The following is a 20,630-nucleotide window of genomic DNA, read 5'->3' as shown; positions in this document are numbered from 1 at the left end:
CAGAAGTCCGTATTTTACATCGAGCCCACATGCAGCGAGGGAGGTGGCAGGTTCAGATCCCAGCTGGTGGTAGACTGGAACATGTAGACTTTGTGTACGTGTTTAAATGAAATCTGTACGACCAAATGTCCCGACACAACCCAGGCTCCGTATCCAGTGGAGCCTTCAGCAAAAGAAACATCCCCAACTTTCTTTTGCCCCTTTCTTTGACTAGTATTTTACCTTGATCTTGAAGGTCAAGATTCCTCCTCTTTTCTTCCCCTCTACTCTCCGTCTTTTCCCCAAAGTGCCCGAGGTGCTCCTCGCTCTGTGAGATTAGCAGCTAATCCATGAAAGGTAGCGGATTGGTTGTGCTCTCCCTTTGAATGTTATTAAAGAAGGCTGTCCTGAGGTGTGTGTGTATGCTAGGTGTACATTCGCACGCCTGTGCTTGTGCCCGAGGTGTGTGTGCAGGGTGTGTGTCCTTGTTCTAATCCTGCGATAACCAGACCCGGACCCCTGAGGCAGAGGAACGGAAGGAGGGCTGGGCAGAGAGGGGAAAGCAGAGATGGACAGGGGCCAGAGGTGGAGCAGGGGGTTCGTCAACAACAGAGATCAGAAAAGATGACTTTCACTCTGACGGCTCAAAGGGTCTGATACCTGGGGGGAGATTTGGGCAAACCCAAGTTTTTGCCTCTTTTTCCATGATATGCGAGAATTCTGCTTGAACAGTAGAACTGCATGGGAACTGCAATGTTTTTAATTGCTGATGATGGGAAAGCTAATGATGCTTTGGGTTTGGCATTTTCAAATGGAGTTTTCTGATAAAAGTTATGTTTACACTCAATGTTTATTCCTAAAACACATTGTGCGTATCCTTGAAGTCCAACACTGAAAAAAAAACTTTATAGCGCCAACTAGTGGTCAAAAATGCCACCGGGTACAACTAAGTTTCGTATTGATGCCATAGTAACTGATATCTTTCAATAATGAAAACTTAACTATTATTTCTATCGCTTTATGTCACAAAGGATTTAGACAGAGGCTCACCTTTAAATACGTTGAAAGATATTATTCCACAAACCTTATTGCCCTTGTGTTTGTGTTGAAAGAACATTTTCATTTCTCCTGTTTTCCCAGTGAAGCAATGCAATCCAACTTTTGGCTCACAAAGAAAAACTCAGCATGGTTGCTTAGAGGCTGCTGTTCTTGCGAGCAGTACTTTTGTTTGTTATATAAACTGAATAAATCCAATTTAATGTGTTAATAATGTGCGTTTGATGCCTGGTGGAACTGTATCTACAGTTTAAAGCGGATTTTGAAGTATAATGCAACTAGTCATACTGGTTTTAACCAAGTAGAAGAAAACAAAGAAAAAAAACAAAGATTTCATGTACCCTGATGTGCTACTATTTCAGTGGTTTTACTTTTTAAATCCTCTTTATCATCCTGGAGTCGTAGAAGAGGCAAAAGAGTCAGTTTTCTTTCCTGGCATACGTATCATAAGAGCACCGTCCTCTCAAAGACCTGTTATTGCGAGGTTCTAGTCGTGGTTACAATATTTTTAGGAAAGCAGACTGAGATCAGACTTCGCTAAGGCTGGTGTTGTTTTGGCAGAAGGTGGAGGGAGTCAAGCAGGAGGAGAGATGGACAGCCAGGGAGAAAGAGAGAGAGAGGGAGAGATCCCTGGTGACAGGCTGTACATAATTGATTGCTTATCTGTCTGCAGCCTAAGCAGCAGCAGTCAGCGAGGAAATACCTCTGTCATGCTAACACACGCGCGCGCACACACACACACACACACACACACACACACACACACACACACACACACACACATTCATACACACACAAACATTTTGAGGATTTAGTTTGTGATTAAATTTAGAGTCACTTACACTAAGTGCAGGAGTGTAATAAGCCTAAATTCATAAATAACCAAAATTACAAGTAACTAATGCTAAACGCAGGGGTCATGGTGATAATACACACTCTGCATACACACACACACACACACACACACACACACACAGAGCACCTGGTGGCTTTGCTGTCCTGTCTGTTCAGACTGACGGCTGGCTGTTTCCTCCTCTGGCAGATGTGACCTTGGGTAAAAAAAAAAACAACAAAAAAAAAAAAAAAACACCTTATTCTCTTTCCTCTCCCCTGTGTTCCCTTTACTGTTTTTATACGCCTATGAGCAGACTTTAATTCTGCCTAACAGCAGGTGGGGGTGTGTGCGTGCATGTGTGTGTGTGTGTGTGTGTGTGTGTGTGTGTGTGTGTGTGATGCAGCAATAAGAGAGCAGAGCAGCGAGCCCTCCTAAGTGCCCTTCAACCCATCTCACACACACACGCACACATACATCATACTCTCGGTGGAGGAGCTCATCACAATGTCACTTTCAATTTGGATGAGCCTACGGTCTGTTCTGGAGATATAATGGATTGGATGATGGCAGGAAAAATGGATGATGCGGCTCAGGTCTCCTGCAACAAGCAGTCAGATTTCTGATCCTCTCACTCTTCAGGTGCCATCTTTCAGTCCTCAGGTCTTTCACAACTGCACGCATTTAAAAAGCTCCATGTTGTGGGAGAAACACCTGATGAATAGACACTACACAAAAATATTGTATCTCTATTGGTGAGGAAGGCTCAGGAGAGCTGCTTCATGTCTGAAGAGCGAAGAGAAGTAAATTTATTTCCATTCTTCACCAGGCGCAGTGTGGACCAGAAATGTACAAAAAAAAATGTGATAAAAAGTCCAAACTGTTGCTGCACTAAAGTCTTTGTCTTTGTTTTTTCCAAGAGTTTTAACCTTTTTGAAATGGATTCAGCTGACTCTTTGTCCTTTCAGCATCCTCTGGAAGTTCTCTCTGCACTTTAAACACATGGTAATAGAAAAACAAAAGCTGTCTAGCTAAATTACTAAATGTTTTTAAAATACTGTAGTTGCAGGGAGAACTCTTTTGCCAAAAGATGGACCTTTCATAATCAGTTCCTGTTTTGCATCCTTTTGTAGCGTGACTGGATGCAGAGCTTTGAAACAAAGAAAAGGAGATTTAAGAAGGTTAAAACAAGTCCAGAAAGTTTTCCACACTGCAGCTGATGCATTGCTCGGTAAGCAAGCAGTTATCAGAAAGCAATATTTATGTGGATCGCTAAAATTCGATTTTTGAAACTGCGATAAGTATTCTTCTTTTGTGCGTCTCAGAGGGATAAAGATCTGCCTTTGTGTTCAGGGGCAGATGAAGGGCGTGCATTAAAGCGCCTGTTCACACAGCGAGGGAGAGGTAATTCTTTAACTGCTGAGTTGAAGTCTTAAGCCAGCATCAGATATTTTCCATTGCTTTTGCAGTTAGAGCGCCTTGGTTGCAGCAGGGATTAAGAATAAAAACATGAGAAACATCTCACTGTATAAACAAACATGGTGGAGCCCCCAAAGGAAAAAGCCCAAAGGGTTTGATAAGTCAGCACTGATGGCCTCTAGTTTAAGGAGGGTAAACGTTTATCAATCCTGCAGAAGGTTGGTAGTCTGCAAGTTTGACACGTAATAGTGAAGCTGGGCTAAAAATGTGGGAACAACTGGAATAGAGTTTCAGACTAGAAACTATTGATATCATGCACGTTCATGAGCGCTACACATGATGTTATTTCAGATCAGTAAACTGAGATCCAGCAGTCTTCAAAGAGATAAAATCACATTAATCTGAGCTCACTGCTTCTTTACAATAAGAGATGAAGTACAAAACACAGGGGGTGTGATAGCAACATAAAAATAAGGAAACTTCTCTGCAGCTTCAAACTGGCTCATTAACAGCATTTCATTTCTAAAGAGGCCTGTTTATAAACTCCTCTGTGTAAGAAATAATGATCAAGTATGAAATCCCTTATCAGCTATTTATGTCTTATGAAGGTAACACAAAATGTGGGCCATGTTATGACAATATGTCACATTTTAAAAATGTACTTGTATTCAGCTGTAGTTACCTGTAGTGGTCTACTTTCCTTCTCAGAAACAAAATAAAGACATTAAACAGTTTGTGTGCCGGGGACCCTCACATTACGCTGTGGAGAAACATTATAATTATAATCATTTAATTTATCTACAGGGATTTATAGTAGATAGTAGCTGGTATAGTAACTTTACAGTGCGATCAATATGTTTTAAATTATTTCTACATATGTACAATACAAAAATAATATTTTCATTTTCTTTAGTACCTCGTGTTTCTCTGTCACTAAATAGTGATTTTACTATATGTGTGAAAACTTGATCACACTTTTCCTCCCATTTTTCTCAACACTGCAGCTGTTTGAACTTAACAGAGTTTTTTTTCATGTGGTATCATTATTGTATTTGTACTTGCACTGTTTGATTTGTGTCCTCTACTGTGCCGCTTCAGTCTCCGCGTCCCATCCTGAGGTTCTTCACACAGAGGGGAAGAGATTTGTTTGCCAGTTGGACACAGCATGTCATGGGCTGTGGCCATTAGTCAAGCTTGTAGTGATTCATAACTCACCATATCACTAACTCGGCAGCAGCAGTGATGAGAGCTTGGGAGTCCTCATTCTAAAGGAACATTTTGTTGATGCTTGTGTAAAACTTACAGAAAGCAATTCTTTTGGTACTTAATGTAATGCCAGTCGTGCCAATTTAGAACACTCAAACTTAAGGCCAATGGTTTATAAATGCAAAGTAAAACACAAGATGGCACCTCAGTAATGTATAGATACAAATTAATGAGTTTACTTTCAGTTGTTGTAAAGCTCAGATTGATCACTGAGACGGTTCCAGTTCCATTTTGTGCCAAACAAAGAACAAATTGCAGCAGAACATCTAAGACAATGCCAGATCATTACGGGAGATAGAGAAATGGCTTGTTCTTCAATTGGCCGTATGTCACTGATGTCTTATTACTAGATTCACAGCTGTGTAACTATCAAGTCATTTAATCCCAGACTGAGTCTGAAATCTTATTTCAGCAAAGTCAAACAAACTACCAGCTGGCAGCGATCATTCCTCATATTTATCAGGAAAATAAACATTCATCTTTCTCTAATCAAGTGTTATTTTCTCAATAGTAGTAGTGATTTGCATATCTGAGGATGACGTGTAACCTGTTGCTGCTTTTGACATTGATGCCTGTTGTGTCGTCTTGTTTGGTCCTGTTGCTGCTTGACGAAAGTGCAGTTTTTGACACCATTGGCCACTTTATTCTCCTGAGTAGACTCCAGGGGTTAAACTGGGACTGACCTTGACTGGTTTGCCTCCTTCTTGTCAGATAGGAGTGTTTCTGAAGCTACTGATGATTATGTCTCTTCATCTGCTCCATTGACTTGTGGTGTGCTCCAGGGTTCAATCCTTGGTCCTATTCTCTTCTCTCTGAATAACCTTCCCCTTGGTTCCTTAATTGGTGTGAGCTAAAGTGTTTCTTCTCATTGTTTTTGCGGACGATACACAGCTTTACTTCTCATTCAAACTGGACCAGCTATCAAGGACTGGTTAGTTATCAGATAACTTCCTCCAGCTCAACCCTGACAAAAAAGAAATCCTTATTATTGCCCCTGAGAGCATTTCTGATAAAACACAGCAGTGCATTGGTCCATTGGCAGCAAATGTTAAATGAGCCTCAAAAAACCTAGGAGTCATTGTTGACCAACACATGAACTTGAAAAATGGTGAAAATCAAATCTGTTTCACTCGAGATCTGGAAAAAAATCATTCACATTTTTTTGTTTCTTCCCTCACTGATTATTGCAAAGCACTGTTCACCACTTTGAGTTGCTCTTCTGTGTCGTGTCCAGACACTATATAGGTCACATTACACCAGTGCTGGCCTCTCTACATTGGCGGCTCATTGACTTCAGAATTGATTTTAAGATTCTCATAATCACCTGTAAAGCACTGCAAGGGTTGCCCCCACCTTACTTAGCTTGCATGGCTATTGTGTGCCTTGGCTACAGCAAGATCACTGAGATCTGTCAGGTGTTCTGACCAAGGCCAGCTGACTGTCCCAAAGACTAGGCTAGAAACCAAGGGTGACCAAGCTTTCACAGTTTAGCTCCCACTCTCCAGAACTGTCTTGCCTTAGGTATAAAAAACACAGAGTCAGTGGGTAGTTTTAAGAAACTGTGAAAAACTCTCTTATTGTAAGCAATTTGTTTTATAATGTGTGACTTCTTTGTTTTCAAATGTCTATTTCTCTTCTGTTTTTATTGTACATCACTCTGTAGCTCTTGTTTCAAAAGGCCCTTTGAATAAATGTACCTTACCTTACCTTCTGCAGAGCACGATGAGTGTCTCAGCGGACTCCACAACTGCGATGAGAATGCCTTGTGCTTCAACATGGTTGGAGGACACAGCTGCTCCTGTAAGCCCGGCTACACTGGTAATGGGACAGTCTGCAAAGGTAAGCAACACTGTGTTAGCTTCGCTATTTGTTGTGTCAAGTGCTCAGCCCATGTGGACTTACAACACACCAAAAATACCTTTGCAGTGTTGAAACATTTGTCAGACATAAACTATCTCCTTACATTACATTGCAAACAGAGACCTTCTTCTGTCCCTAGTTGTACAAATAAAATCTGACAGAAAAGAGGTTCTCTTCCTCAAACAAAGCTCAAGTTATTTAGAACCATCCACCCAGAAGAACTTGCAGTTGTTATTCATGAGACAAGTTGTTTCTTATTCAGGTTTTGTACCAAACATCAACAGACCATATTCTCTCTTACATAAGGATCAGTTTGCATTGAGCATCATGAATATTACACTGTAATCTGTTTTTAAAAATAAAGGATAAACAAGTCATAGAAAATAAAGATTTTACCTTGCTAATCAGGGGTTGTCCATGCTAAATGAAATGAAATATGATGATATAACGAAATCTTTCGATAAAAATATTTGTAGAACAGGCATATTCACAAGTATGCCCCAAAGTCGAATCATCTCATATGTCTGATGTTTGAAGGTTCCTGCCTCCTTATCATCACCATGTAAACTGTATTGTGTTCATATTCTCAGCGGTGCCTACTGAAAAGCCTTCTGTGGCCCGGCTTTAATGGGTGCTTCACTCTGCTTGCTTTTCTATTTGTAATTAATCCCTTTATTAGAAATCTGTTTAAAGAGGGACTGCAATGGTTTTACACATAAAGATACGTTTACTCATCATGGGGACTACAACAAATCCTGTGAAAACTGCTCTGGAGGACCTTTCCTAAAATTAAATTAACTAGGGCTGGGAGAACTAAGTAATATTTTCATTATCAATTAATCTCCTAATTATTTTCTAGATAAATTGCGTAGTCTAAAAAAATATTAGAAAATAGCTCATATCCCCATGATAATTTCATAAAGCCTAAGGTCATGTCATCAAATGGTTTCTTTTCCCCAGTCAACGAGCCAAAGCCTAAAATTATTCCGTTTTCTATTGAATAGGATAAAGAAAAGAAGCAAATCTTCACAAATGAGAAGCAGGAACTAGGCAAATAACTATTTTTTGTATGAAATTTCAATCAAAAATTGACCTAAAGGATTAATTGATTACCAAAACAGATGCCAATTATTATTCTGTCAGTAGACTAATCGATTAGTCAACTAATCAGCTCTAAAATACCACTGATAGTGTCATTGTGATGTCATCAGGGTTAAACTTGGTTGGGCTTGAGAGGGTGAGGGAAGGGCCTTCAGAAAATACGGTGTTGGTTGGTAGGATTTAGCATTTTTGGATAAATTAGTCAACAGAAGTCAGGATATCTATGCCTTTTTTGCTTCTGTTTTCACTGTTCTGTTTTAAATCTGTCTATTGTGAAGCTTCCAACTTTACAGATTTGCCCCTTTAACAAAATTTTAAGCAGTGTGATTCTCATCTTACTGGATAGGAATAATTTTTGATTTTAATGCTTCTTACTCTTTGTTCTATTACATTTATTTCCATTGCATTCTGTCAACTTCAGCGATGTCTCTGTGTTTTGGGGACACATTAACTAACAGTCTGCCCACGGATAATGAACATTTTTGAATTAACCTTGGTGAGATACATTAATCATGTATAATAATTTTGTGTGAGCCTGTAATGAATCACATCACAAAATTAGCTCTTATTCTGTATGCAAATACATATGCCGCTGCTGGTCTAATTACATAGTTAATGCTCGTTAATCTTAGTGAGAAATGGCTCTTCTCTTCTGGTCTACCTCTAGCTATGTGTGACGGATTGTGCCAGAATGGGGGGACCTGCATCTCACCGAACAACTGTGTTTGCCAGCAGGGATTTACTGGGAAGAGATGCGAGACAGGTAAGAGTTAATTTTAGTCTCACTCCCACGATTCTCTCTTCAAAAATAGCTCAAGGAGCACTTTTGACTGAATGTTTAAGAAGGGACAAGAAGCAGGAAGAAGAGGTGACGTAAAGTGAGGGGGTGTTTTACGATTTTCAGATCCAACAGGAAAAGGACAAAAAGGAAAGAGGAGGAGTGATCAAAGTTGTTGCTTTAGATATCCTGGCATATCTGGGCTCTTGTTTAAAAAAGGCAGTGATTATTCTTACTTTGTGGAGCTGTCTTTGCTCTGACCTCGACAAAACAGCTGATCTGTAAATGCTGAGATGTTTTCAGTGCTCGCAATCCACTGTATTCGCTGTGTGTATGTGAGTGTTTGATTGTGTTTGTGGCTGAGTGTGTGTCCGTGAGTGCGTCACACTGTGTAGGCCTGTGCTCCATGGTGAATAATGAGCTTGTACCTCTTCCAATGGCCCGACGGAGGATTTGAACTGCAGTTGCAGCAGTATGGGAATTACCCCATATCACAGCCCATATTAATCAGCGTGGCATTGCTGCTCATAGGCTCCATGCCACATCCGAATTACGACCGCACAAACTCCTGATGCACGATATCCGATAGAGCATGAGAGCTTAACCAAGTATTAAGTCAGCTTGTGTTTATAGGAAAGACCATGTTACTACTTGCTCTCATGCATGGAAATATATCAGACACAACATTGTGATAAGACTTTCAGGTCCTATTCAGTGTGTTTACCCCTACAGTGCTGGTGATTTAAGGTAACCAAGAAACACTATATTGCTAATCTAATCTATTGCAGCAACACCCTTCCCATAACCCGCCTCAACCCCTCGCGGAGTGTCCTTCAGGAGACAAGCGGCCGAGCTAATAGAAAGTCAAGTCATCACAGTTCTCTCAGTGTGTGCGCTAGTGTTTGAGCGAAGCAAACTGAGCCTCTCTGCCTCTCGGTATTGATTGCACATAAAGGACCTTTTTTACGAGGCGTCCTTTTTACTGCCTGTCTTAAAGTAAATGAATTTCCTCATGGTACTGCCCTGAGATGCTGAGGAAGGAGAGAAAGAGCGAAGGAGAGAAAGAGAGAGAGAGTGTGTGTGTGTGTGTGTGTGAGAGAGAGAGCGCTACAGAGAACGTGTTAACACACCTAAACTATAATGACTTATCCTCCTCCCCATTTTGCGGTAGAAAAGGTTCTGAGGACCTCGTCCCTTAGTAATGCCATGATGCAGGCAATCACACATTTCATTACCTTCTATAGTGTTTTAGATCCCTGCCTTCTTCTTTCTGCCCTCCTTTCCCACAATGCTCTCTTTTGAGAGTGTTCTGCATCTCAAAAACAGTTACAGAATAGTCCATCAAAGGAGAAATCTCACAAAGTTTTATCCAGGATGTTTCTTTTTGTCACTCGATATCTCAAAAGCACAGATCTACAAATAAATTTGTTTTGTCTGAAACATTTCTTTGTAGTGGACAAACACACAGGCATCTATTTTCATCAGATCAATCATATCAAGCTTACTTTTAGGAAAGGTTTTAGTTCTCTGTCCACAAAAAAAGGGAATGAATTCCCTAAAAAGACAAAGCACACTGCTTCGTTAATGTACAAAAAAAAAAAAAAAAAAAGCCGTAAAGGACCAGTGTGTAAAGGATCTAGTGGCACCTATTGGTGAGGTGGCGGATTGCAAGCAACTCAATACCCCTCACTTTGCAAGTGTGCAAGATAACCTATACCTTAAGGTTATGGAAAAACATGAAAGGCCCTTTCTAGAGCCAGGGTTTGGTTTGTCCATTCTGGGCTACTGTAGAAACATGGTGGTGCAACATGGTGGGCTACATGGAATAGGACCCCCTGCCTAAACAGATATGAAGAGCTCATTCTAAGCTAACGAAAACACAATGACTCTTAGTTTCAGGTGATTATACACTAATGAAAACAGGTCCCCCTCTATCCTGCACACGGGTCCCTTAAAAAGCCTTTGTTATAGTGGTTACATGATTAAGAGTATCAGCGACACAGTGTCAGACAAGTGAATTAAGTACAAGCTTCAATTACACAGTCACATGCAGCTCCCTATACTCAAACCTTAATGAATGAACACGGTGTCAGATAATGAAAACGTATATAGATTTACTTGAAAGTTCATACAACCAATACCAATAAATACATCCCAAAAATGTTTTAACGTTTGTACATTTAAGCACCTGCTTGTTTTTATTTGTGCAGACTTTTGAGAAAATGCAGTTTATGATGGTCACAGCAAGTGCGTTTATATTTTATTTAAATCCTTTTCAGGATCAGTTTAAACAAACAAGTCATAGTGTGTTAATTGGTGAGGTTTAGAGGTGCTGATAGGCAGATTCTTTCACCAGAACCAGGCTAGACGTTTCTTATTTCCAGTCTCTATGCTAAACTAAACTAAGTGTCTCCTGGCTATAGCTTCATATTTAACAGACAGATATGAGAGTGGCATCAATCTTCAAAAAGCAAATTTACCAAAATGCAATGGGCACCACAAACAAAATTCCATCTACCTCCATTGCACTGAGGCGGAGGCAGATATTTTGAGCTTGAACAAATGCAACCAAAACAATGTGCACGGATAGAAACCAACAAGGAAGAAAGAAGAAAGAGAAATGAGAAAATGTGTTGCATTACAGTTTGGGTTAACTGAACATTTAAGATGTGACTGTCAAACAGTTGTTCGCATAAATACAGTTGTCTGTTTCTTAATCGCACCGTGAGGGGAAGCAGGGGATGAGTGGTTGGTGGCTCTGGGATCAATCTGTTTTGTAGGCTCTCTCCGTTCTTCATTCAATCTGATTAGAATTCGAGGTTCGAGGACGCAAACACAACCCGGCGCTCACATGCACGCCAAAAATCCTGCACGCTCCTAGTGCCTCAGGCGACACGATGTTTGTCACCACAGCTGCTGCTGCTGCTGTGTGCATATCTCTCTCCTTCCTCCCACAATCCCTCCCATCTCATCCGAGTCAGCTCTGTGACAGCTAGCATCCTCGTGTGCTTTTTTTTTTTTTTTCTTGTGGTTTTATACTGCAGGACCACCGTCAGGGTCCCTTGCTACAGGGCTAAAGCCTCTGGCACTGTTTAAAGACTTCACCAGTCATTCAGTGTGAAACGGAGGCCATTCTTACTGTCTCCTCAGTGTGACAGGAGCTCCCAGTGAGGGAAGTGTCTGCTGGAGAAGCTCACAAAGATGTATGGAGGTTAATGTAGTGTTGGATATGGTGCTCTGATATGGGGGGGAGGTGGGGTAGGATGGGGGGGACAGGGAGGGAGCCGGGGTGGGAAAAGAGATGGAGATGTACGGGGAGAGTGACGGATCCAAAATTTGAAGAGAGAGAGGAAAGAGAGATAACAACTGGGAGGGGGGGTGAGAGGAGGTGAAGTGGAAAGGAAGATACAGAGATGTTGGGAAAAACTGACAGATGCAGCGATGGAATGGGAAATGGAAGGAGAGAGATGAGTGGTTAGAGGGTAGGGGTTAGTGAGTTTCCTCTGCATTTGGATGCGGAATGAGGCTGGTGGAGTCGGTGCTGCAGGAGGAGGAGAAGCAGAGCTGGGTGGATGAACATGGAAAAGCTTTCACTAAGTCTGGGCTCCCCACCCCCAGAACCCTGTGAGCTTTTAGAGGCCTCCCCAGGGACTCCACCACTTCTGCTGCTGCAGCGGCAGACTGACGGCCTGTCATAAGACACCGAACAGGAGCTCTTCAATGCAGTGCAGCTATGCGCGTGCACCTCTGAGCATGCACAAACACACACACACACACACACACACACACACACACACATACATATGCGAAGAAGACGCTAACAGTTTGCACATTGTCAACCTGACGCCCAATTTCAGATAGTTGTTTTTCAGTGCACTGAGGTGTGCGCACGTGTAATATTTTGTGTACATTTGTGTCCGACCGTGTGTAATTGTACAAGTACGTGGATGTGTGATAATGTGTTGTCTCTTTCTGTGTGTCTGTGACTCTTGTTTGTGTTATGGTCTTTTTGCGGCTGTGTGTGCGCTCGCCTTGCTTGTCATTACCATTCAGGGGGAATGGATGGGGAGGGACAGGGGACATGCAGTGCTGACAGACAGACACCAGCTAGTGGAGAACTCTGACACATCATGAATTATGCAGGATACAGCTGCGGCAGGGCACATACACTTCAGTCATGGATATAAATGTGCGCAGGGCCAGCCATGTAATGTGTGCCCTGAACATGCAGCATAGCCCCAGGCTAGCACTATTCCGTATATGGCCTGGGTGAGAGATGGGCAAATGCTGGAATATTACCTTTATTTTTCATCAAAATAGACATGAATTTTCTTCCTTGGCTTGGAGGAATTGAGAATAAAAATGTGCAATAATAGCTATTAGGATGATTCAGAGGTCAAACTAAATGCCTGTTAAAGCCTCTGATGTTTTGTTTTCTAACCTGCAGTGCTTGAACACCAGACAGAAGAGGTCTGCTACACAACTTAAGCTCACTTGAAAGAATGGGGAGGTCATTATTTTGTGATTGATCACTGTCCTGTGACTGATGTTTGATGTGGTAAAACTGACATACTGTGTGTCTTGTTGAAGTACAAGAACGATGATGTAGCTTCTGTGCTATTTGACTGTGACTCTGTTAAGTTTTTCTTTTCATTTGGGTCTATGCTGCAGAAGATTTTGTTTCTCGTAACATTTGCAAAGTGCAGAGAAACAAGGTTGCCCATATAACTAAACCAAAATGAATTGTCCCAGCCTTGCTTCCAACATAATCTGATCTTAGAGGTTAAGACTGTTTTCTAAAAGGACACCTGTTCCGATGTTTCCATGCATGTCTAAAAACATCACTTAAGAGCAAATACACATGGACAACGTTTTAACTTTGGTTGTCTTTTAGAGATGTTTCGACGCATTTTGTTCCTTCACAATATTGATTCCGATACCTGAACTTGTATTGTGTATCGGATGATACCAAGTACTGATCCAATACCATTGCAATAAAACATTTTTTTACAGCTGTATACTATGGATCTGATATCATCGCTATCAATGTTGCTAGCAGCTCACGTTATGCTATTTACCAGACAACAATTCTTCTTCGCTGCTTTAAAACAGTAGGTGCCAGTGGCTGCACTGCTCCTTCCTGTGTAGGCAAAGAAGAATTGATTTCCGAGAAACTGCAGTTTTATCCAAGTGTGAAACTATAAAGTTTATTAATAAATTACGTGGTATCGGATCGGTGCGATACCCGATACCTATTTTTGTCAGTATCAGTATTAGTATAATTTCTGATCGATACTGGTATCGGAACAACTCTAGTATCTTTACATGAACCATAACAGATCCATAAAGATACATAAAATACAAACCATAAATGTGAAAAATGACGCATGAGAGAATTTATAATCACTGAGAAGATAATGAAAGTATAGCTTAAAGTCAACAACCACAGCTTGCAGCATTTTACATGATAAATGTTACTGGGTGGAGGTGTGAGAAAGTAACTCTGGTGTTCTTCAAACAAATTGGCTGCTACATGTTACACTTGATCCAAATTGAGCCTCAAATTGCATGGTTTACTAAAAAAAAAAAAAAAAAACATAGGTGACTAATGCGCGTGAATAAAAGAAAAGAATAATTTAAAATAGAGAACAAAAGATCAAGAAAAGTGGCACTTCGGCAAGATAGGGTGAATGTAATAATGAAAGCATGTGCTTAGGCATATGTGAGCAAAAAGCCCTTTCCTTCAAGGCTGCACTATAAGGAACTAGTTTAAACTTCCGCCCATCAAAGTGCAGTCCTCATTATGAAGGTTGAATATCATTGCTCTGGGTGCCTTTGCATAACTGATGAATCAGAGAATGGCGGATGTGGCCATGCACATTTCATAGCCATTTAATACAAATCGACAATTTCATGAATATTCTTATATCCTTGAAAAGAAGGTTCAAGAAATTCTTCCTATCCCTAGTAATTTCCATTTCCCCTGTCATGGCCTATAGGGCTGTTTATTTATTTATTGTTTGCACTTAAAGAGCTTCACTCAATGTTGCACAAAGCACACAGAAAATATCACTTTGGTCCTGATAAAAGACTAAATCATTAAATGTAATAAATAAAACCCATAAACTGTAAATGAACAATGCTGTAGTTTCGTCTGACAGAAGTTTAAGAACGCCTTTACTGATAATGCTTTTTGTATATAACTAAGAAGATTTATAACACGGGGCATTATGATCGTCTTAGCTCTAAGAACCTCAGAGGAAACAGGGCCTGGGACTGTAAAGATTTTTTACCAGCTGATAGGCCCTGCATAAAATAATTGGACATAACGTCTGTGAACATCCTCTCCTCTGTTTAGGTCTCAGATGCGTGTTTATTGACTGAATTGCTGAACTGTTCCTGTGAGATGAATGGGAAGGTAGCCTTTGTATTTTAGCCTTTATTTTCAGCTCATTATCCTCTCCTTTCAAGCTCCTATAAGCTTATTAGGATGCCTGGCCACTAGTTAAAATTTTCTGTCACTATGCTGTCAGTTCTGTAACTAATGGCCATCTCTGCTGTCCTTGTCTGGCCTCTTGCTAGCTTCTCAAAGGATGCAGTGGGCTGCTGGAGGGGGGGGGGAGCATTTGATCAGATGTTGTGGATGGACACTCCTCCCTTTCATCTTTTAATTCATCTGCAGTCTTAAGTCCTCTCAAGCACTTTTAGTCAGCGGGGCAGAATCATACAGAGGATAGTTTAGCATCAACAATGTTTTTTAAGGACAAGGAGAAAGAGATTAAAGATTTTTATGTTTGGTGTTAATGATGCAATTCAGATTTGTGACTCCTACACACTCCTGGAGGGTTATGTTCAAGAGCACCATCAGGGAGTCCTTGTGCATTACACCTACATGGTAAATTGATGTTTTATCAGTAGGCAAAACTCTCATTTTCTCAAGTCGAGATCATTTACCGGCACACTTCGTCTTCTGAATTGATACTCTCATAAAGAGACGTGATCCAAGGAGGAGAACGTTATGTTTATGTGAGTGAAATGGTGCCTTTTTTCATCAGATCTTCAATATTCTTTGTTTCCCCCATGAAATATTCAATGAGTTTTTATGCCCTTTTTTCTAACTTATGGGGAAAGAAGAGGAAGGAGGAGGAGGGAAGGAAGGAATGTGCAGTATACGGACAAAGACAGTCAAGAAGTGAACAAAGAAAAGGATTTTTAATTATTGGGTAATAGCAGATGAGAGGAGATAAGAGGAGAGGAGAAAAGTGATGGGAAAAAGGAAGCTAAAAGGTGGTGATTTATAATGAGGTATAAAAACGGAAGAGGAAAAATAGCAATGAAGAGGAGGAGGAGGAGGAGGAGGAGGTGGAGGAGGAGGATTGGAGGAGACAAGTGGATGGCCAGTGAGTTCATGAGGAAACTTTGAAGGCAGTGAGAGGAGGAGTGTTAAGCCCTGAGGTCACGCTGGCATATTGACTAGGACAGAGAGCAGAACGGGGCCAGACAAACAATTTGTTCCCTCAGACCTCATTTACATTGATGTCGAGCTCCAGGAAGCTTGTCAGTTTTAAACAGAAAGACACGCTAGACAGACAAAAACTCAGAAGGCAGAAAAACAGACAAAACTACAGATAGGCCAGTAAACAGACAGCCAGGGTCACACAGGCAGGGAGATAAATAGCAAAAAGAAAGAAATACAGATAAACAGATACAAGATGGGCTTGATGTGCATTAAAAACAGGCGTGTGCAGGTTGAACTGCACTGGGCAGAAGAGTTGCTATCAGTTGTTGATGCTTTGCTCATGTGTAATTTTAAAAAAGAAAGTGTGTCTTATACAATAGTTGGCAAGAAAAAAAAAAAAAAAACCATCACAACCTCAGCACAGTTGAAATCCCCCCTGGGCACCTCCCACCCGACACTCAGGCACAGGTAGTGAATATTTAAAACCGTATTAATTTTTTCACCCCTTGACAGCTCCCATGATGCATCACTGCAGCTCTCCCTCTCTCCCTCCTTTGCTCCATGATTTACCCACAAGGCCTGGGGGGCTGTGACTGTTTAAGCTCAAGCGGCTTGTTTAAGCACAATGATTATGTATTCATTATTTATTTAGAGACGGCCTTACAAAGCACTCACTCCATCACCCATAATTAGTGTGTCTTAATTAGGCCCTGCTAATGGCTGGAACTGTCGTTTAGCTGAGCACAACCTGCTGCTTCTACCTAAATGACACATCTCCTAGGGATAGCGTGCTGCTGTAGCTGCTGCAGTGCAGCGAACTGCGCCGGGCACCGGTCAGCTACATTGCTTTAGAGGCCAGCAGAAATTAAACTGCATGTTTTTCTCTGCTGCAACAAACAGATCGTCTTTCTTTTTTTTCTTTTTTTTAAGCATGGAACTGTCTACTGTATCTGTAGTGTAGCGCACTGCTGCACAGAAAGAACATAACCCGCATTAGCTTTCCAGCCAATGTCCCTGATACATATCTTGTGTTGCACCTCGGGTTGTTGAATGAGCAACCAAACAACTACCTGCACTTTGAATGAGTGGCTTAGCTAATTAGCTAGTCAGCTGTAACACACTGAACACATTAAAAACTTAACAGCAAATGTCAAGTTCAGTCAGTTTAGATGCTAAATGGTGTAGTCCTTCTTATTAAACCTGCATTAACTGATTTTGTGGCCACTTAGAGCCAGATCAACAAGTTAATATAGAGGAGATGTCAACAAACAGTTGCACAATTACACATCTATCATACACTGGGCAATATTATCATTCATTTTTCATGTTTCTGTTCAGTTGTTACTCTCTGTGTTTCTACCACCTCCTCAGAAACAAATATTAGCTTTCTCACTCAGAACAGCTGTCTGCTGTGGCTGGAAAAGAGGTTGATAAGAGGGACGGTGAGAGTGAACCAACACAGTAAAATTGTGGACTGGAAAACTAAGACACTGAGCTGAAGGACTCTGAGAGTTGGGTGATGATTCCCTGTGGGTATGTCACAACGAGCAACTCCTTTTATGTTAATTTCATGATTGTTAAATAAAAAATAATGACTAGTGCAGCCACTGTTAACACAACTGCTGTATGTAGTTTGTATGTATTGCGTCTTCGTCTCCGTTGGCAGATGGCGTCCGTCCTCCCACTCAGAAGCTAAAGCAGCATTTCTGAAACTTTCAAAAATAAAACAATAACAATAACTTCTACACCACTGATGAATCTTTATTTCACTTGTACTTTAAAGGGTGGATGAATTGTACAGCTATAGGTAAGTGATACACAGTGATTCCATGCTGTATGCACCGATTGTTCACAAGGCTTGTTTCCAATTTTCCATGATTACTCATCCACTCTCCCACTCAAGTGCTCGCAGATATGGATTTGCTTTTCAGTGTCTGTTTCATCTTCAGGAACCCAGTGTGTAACTCAATTTGCCTCGGGTTTCATGATGATTGATTGATTATTTGAGTTTGCTCTTTCTCTTAATGAAGAGTGAGGACCAGTGACAATCACTCAATTACACTTTACTGTACATAAAAGAGCAGGGATCCGCAATCCATGTCTTGCCTTATCGCTGTGTCGTGTAGATGCCAGTAAAGGCTCTGTATACATGATCATCAACCTAAAGGTTCTGCGGCCTTTTCTCAGGCATCATCGTAAATGTGATATGACATGACAAATTCAGCTCATTTTAAAATCCACTTATACAGTACTGGCATCTGACTCAAGAGCAGGAGGGAAAGGTTCAGTTGAGATCCAGAGATGTTTCTGAATAATTCCTCCTGAAGCCTATATCAGGATTATCAGGTAGACCTCTGTGGAAATGGAAATGGATTACTGTACAAGTGAATGTACATGTGGCGGCAGTAGCTGGTCCTGCACTGAGTGATGCAACGCAGCAGAAGTGTATCCCAGCCCCCAGGGCTATCTGTCAGTCAAAGATGAGAAAAGAAATTGGGGAGGGGAGTGAGATTGGAGGAATGAAAGAAGGAAAGAAGGAAGGGGTCAAAGCAGAGGGCTGTACCTGCACAGGATCAGAATAGGTAGCAAGGACAGTGTGAAGAGGTTGGAGGGAGCAAGAACGATAAAAAGGGGAGGGGGGGTGAAGAACAAGAGGGCAGGGGCGGACTAAACTCTAAACTCTGCCTTTTCCTGCTCAAAGAGAGAGCAAACTGCAAGGATGAGGGAAGGTGATGACGAGGGCGGCTCTGTTTTTGCCTCAGCTTTGAGACCCAGATAGACAGGTGAAGCGAAAGAGGAACACGGGGAAAGGTGAAGGCAGAGGATAAAGAAAGAAAGCAGGGGGAGTTCACGGCAGAGTGGCATAACAAGCCCGGGAGAGTGCAGAGGAAAGACCGTCCGCTTGCTCCTTACTTTGTCTTCCGAGAGCTGCCTTAATAGAGCCCTTGTTTCCAGGCTGCCACTCAGCACACGAGCAGGATAACAGCAGTCAGTTCCGTCTCTCTTTCTCCCTCTTCGCCCATTCCTCCTCCTCTTCTCCTGCTTCTTCCTTTTACTCCTCTCCGTCTCCTCCGCCACCTCTTCTTTTTTGCTAATACGCTGGTTCTCCTCATCTAGTCCATCCTCATCCTCCTCTCTGTGCGTAGGTATTTCTCTGTCAGTCTTTCAGTCACCGAGGTAACTCCAAAATAACTGTATTTCTGTGGCCTTGACCTCTCAAAGAGATGGAGATACAAAGACAGTTTTTATTTTGTTTGTGTAGTCTTTTTTTTTTTTTTCCCAAGGCAGAGATTGGAAAAAATGATTTACAAGAGAAAATACTGCAAAATCCACATCTATGATTCAACAAAAGCAAAAACCCTCATGATTCAGTAGAGACGGAGCTTTCAAGCAGCACCCTTGTCTGATTGTCATTGCTGATGATTTAATTACAATGATCTTCCATTATCATTTACGCACGATGATAAAAGGGAAGGGGAGACTTGTGCGAGCGCCTCGTAGCTTCGCTGTACCTCACACATTCAATCTTGTCGAGTCCGAGAGTTGCGACAACAGTGACTTTCACCCTCCTAAAACACAGCAGCACTTTAAAAGTTGATTTGACAGCAGCCTGAGAAGCGTCGTGCCATAATTGTAGCTGACAGGTTTGGCTCAGATAAAAGAGGAGAACGACAGATCTTTTGTTGAGGGTGTAACCCGCTGTTGTTACAAGCCCGACAGTCGAGCTTTTAAAAAATGCCTGAATGAAACTGGCTGAAAATAACCCATTTGCATATTTTTAGACTTACTTCACCGTCAGTGTCTGTTATAAATAGTATCTAACCGCTCAGTTGTACTTTGAACAATTTCATACAGCCTTATTGGGGAGAAAAGGATGATTCAAACTAATTCTTGTTTTTTTTTTTCATATATTGGCAAGATACCTCATGCAGCTTTCCCCCTGAAAGCCTCCCTGTGCTTTTATCATGCTGGAATTCACAGGCAACAAAGAGCATTGGATATTCCTCTTCAGGAGTGGGGAGAATGTATATTAATTTTCAAAGATAGGCTAGTTATAGCATTTGCTGTAGACTCATGATTTTTAAGCAGTGTCCTTTTAACCCAGCTTTGCTGTCCTAAGGGGGTAAAATGAGGTGCTCTGCTCTCACCAAACCAATGCAATTAGTGAAATGAGAGCTTTAAAGTCTGCCACAGCAAAAAAAGAGAGAGAGAGAGAGCGAGAGATAGAGCTGAACCTGACCAGTGTCGAAAACAGAAAAAAAAAAAAAAAAAAATGAATATGCTGTAGGTTTTTTTAGCAAACCTGCAGCTGACTCAGACAAATGCGGGTAATTTTTAAATAGATAAGGCCCTAATCTGCGGGACATTTGATCAACGGTTAATCTGCTGCAGAAATTCTATTAAAAGGCTGAGGGCTCATTAGCCAATAGATCTTAATCCCATTACTGCCTGGGCGGTGGGGGACCATGAGCCCGTCTGTCTGTCGCTCTGTGGGGGATACTGTTGCAGGCAGTCGTAGAGAAGGTCAGACACGGCACACTGCCATTTTCATAATGAGAGCAGAGCATCATGCATCATGCGCAATCATAAAAAAGCCATCAGCGGCTATGCAGACACATTTAATCACGGTGCATGTCTGGGCCTAACATATTTAGCCCTACTGTGTAATAACAGGCTTTATTTCCTCTCTGGTGTGGGCTTGGCCCGTACTTTAATTAAATATAATCTGAAACATCAGAGTGATCTGTTTCTCTGTGCCTATTAGGCTCATTGTTGAAAATTATATCAGATTCTTCTTGGTTGATGTCTGTAGGAAAGTTGCAGGGTTGACCGTTGGCCTGTTATGAACAGATAGGAAGCGCGGATATAAAAAAAAGAGA

General features: G+C 41.4%; 1 protein-coding gene across 1 annotated transcript in view; it reads left to right on the top strand.

Annotated features, from left to right (window-relative positions):
* The window catches only part of nell2 (neural EGFL like 2), an 82,128-nt gene that overhangs the window by 48,126 nt on the left and 13,372 nt on the right, over positions 1-20,630 (top strand). The window contains exons 14-15 of the mRNA XM_022755997.1: positions 6,269-6,391; positions 8,181-8,276. Of these exons, the coding sequence (XP_022611718.1) occupies positions 6,269-6,391; positions 8,181-8,276 (219 nt within the window). The remainder of the gene's footprint in view (positions 1-6,268; positions 6,392-8,180; positions 8,277-20,630) is intronic.

This window comes from Seriola dumerili, unplaced genomic scaffold (genome assembly GCF_002260705.1).
Source record: "Seriola dumerili isolate Sdu_G_001 unplaced genomic scaffold, Sdu_1.0 BDQW01000242.1, whole genome shotgun sequence".
Lineage (NCBI taxonomy): Eukaryota > Metazoa > Chordata > Actinopteri > Carangiformes > Carangidae > Seriola > Seriola dumerili.
Note: the sequence above shows the minus strand (reverse complement) of the source record. Positions and strands in the feature narration are given on the sequence as shown.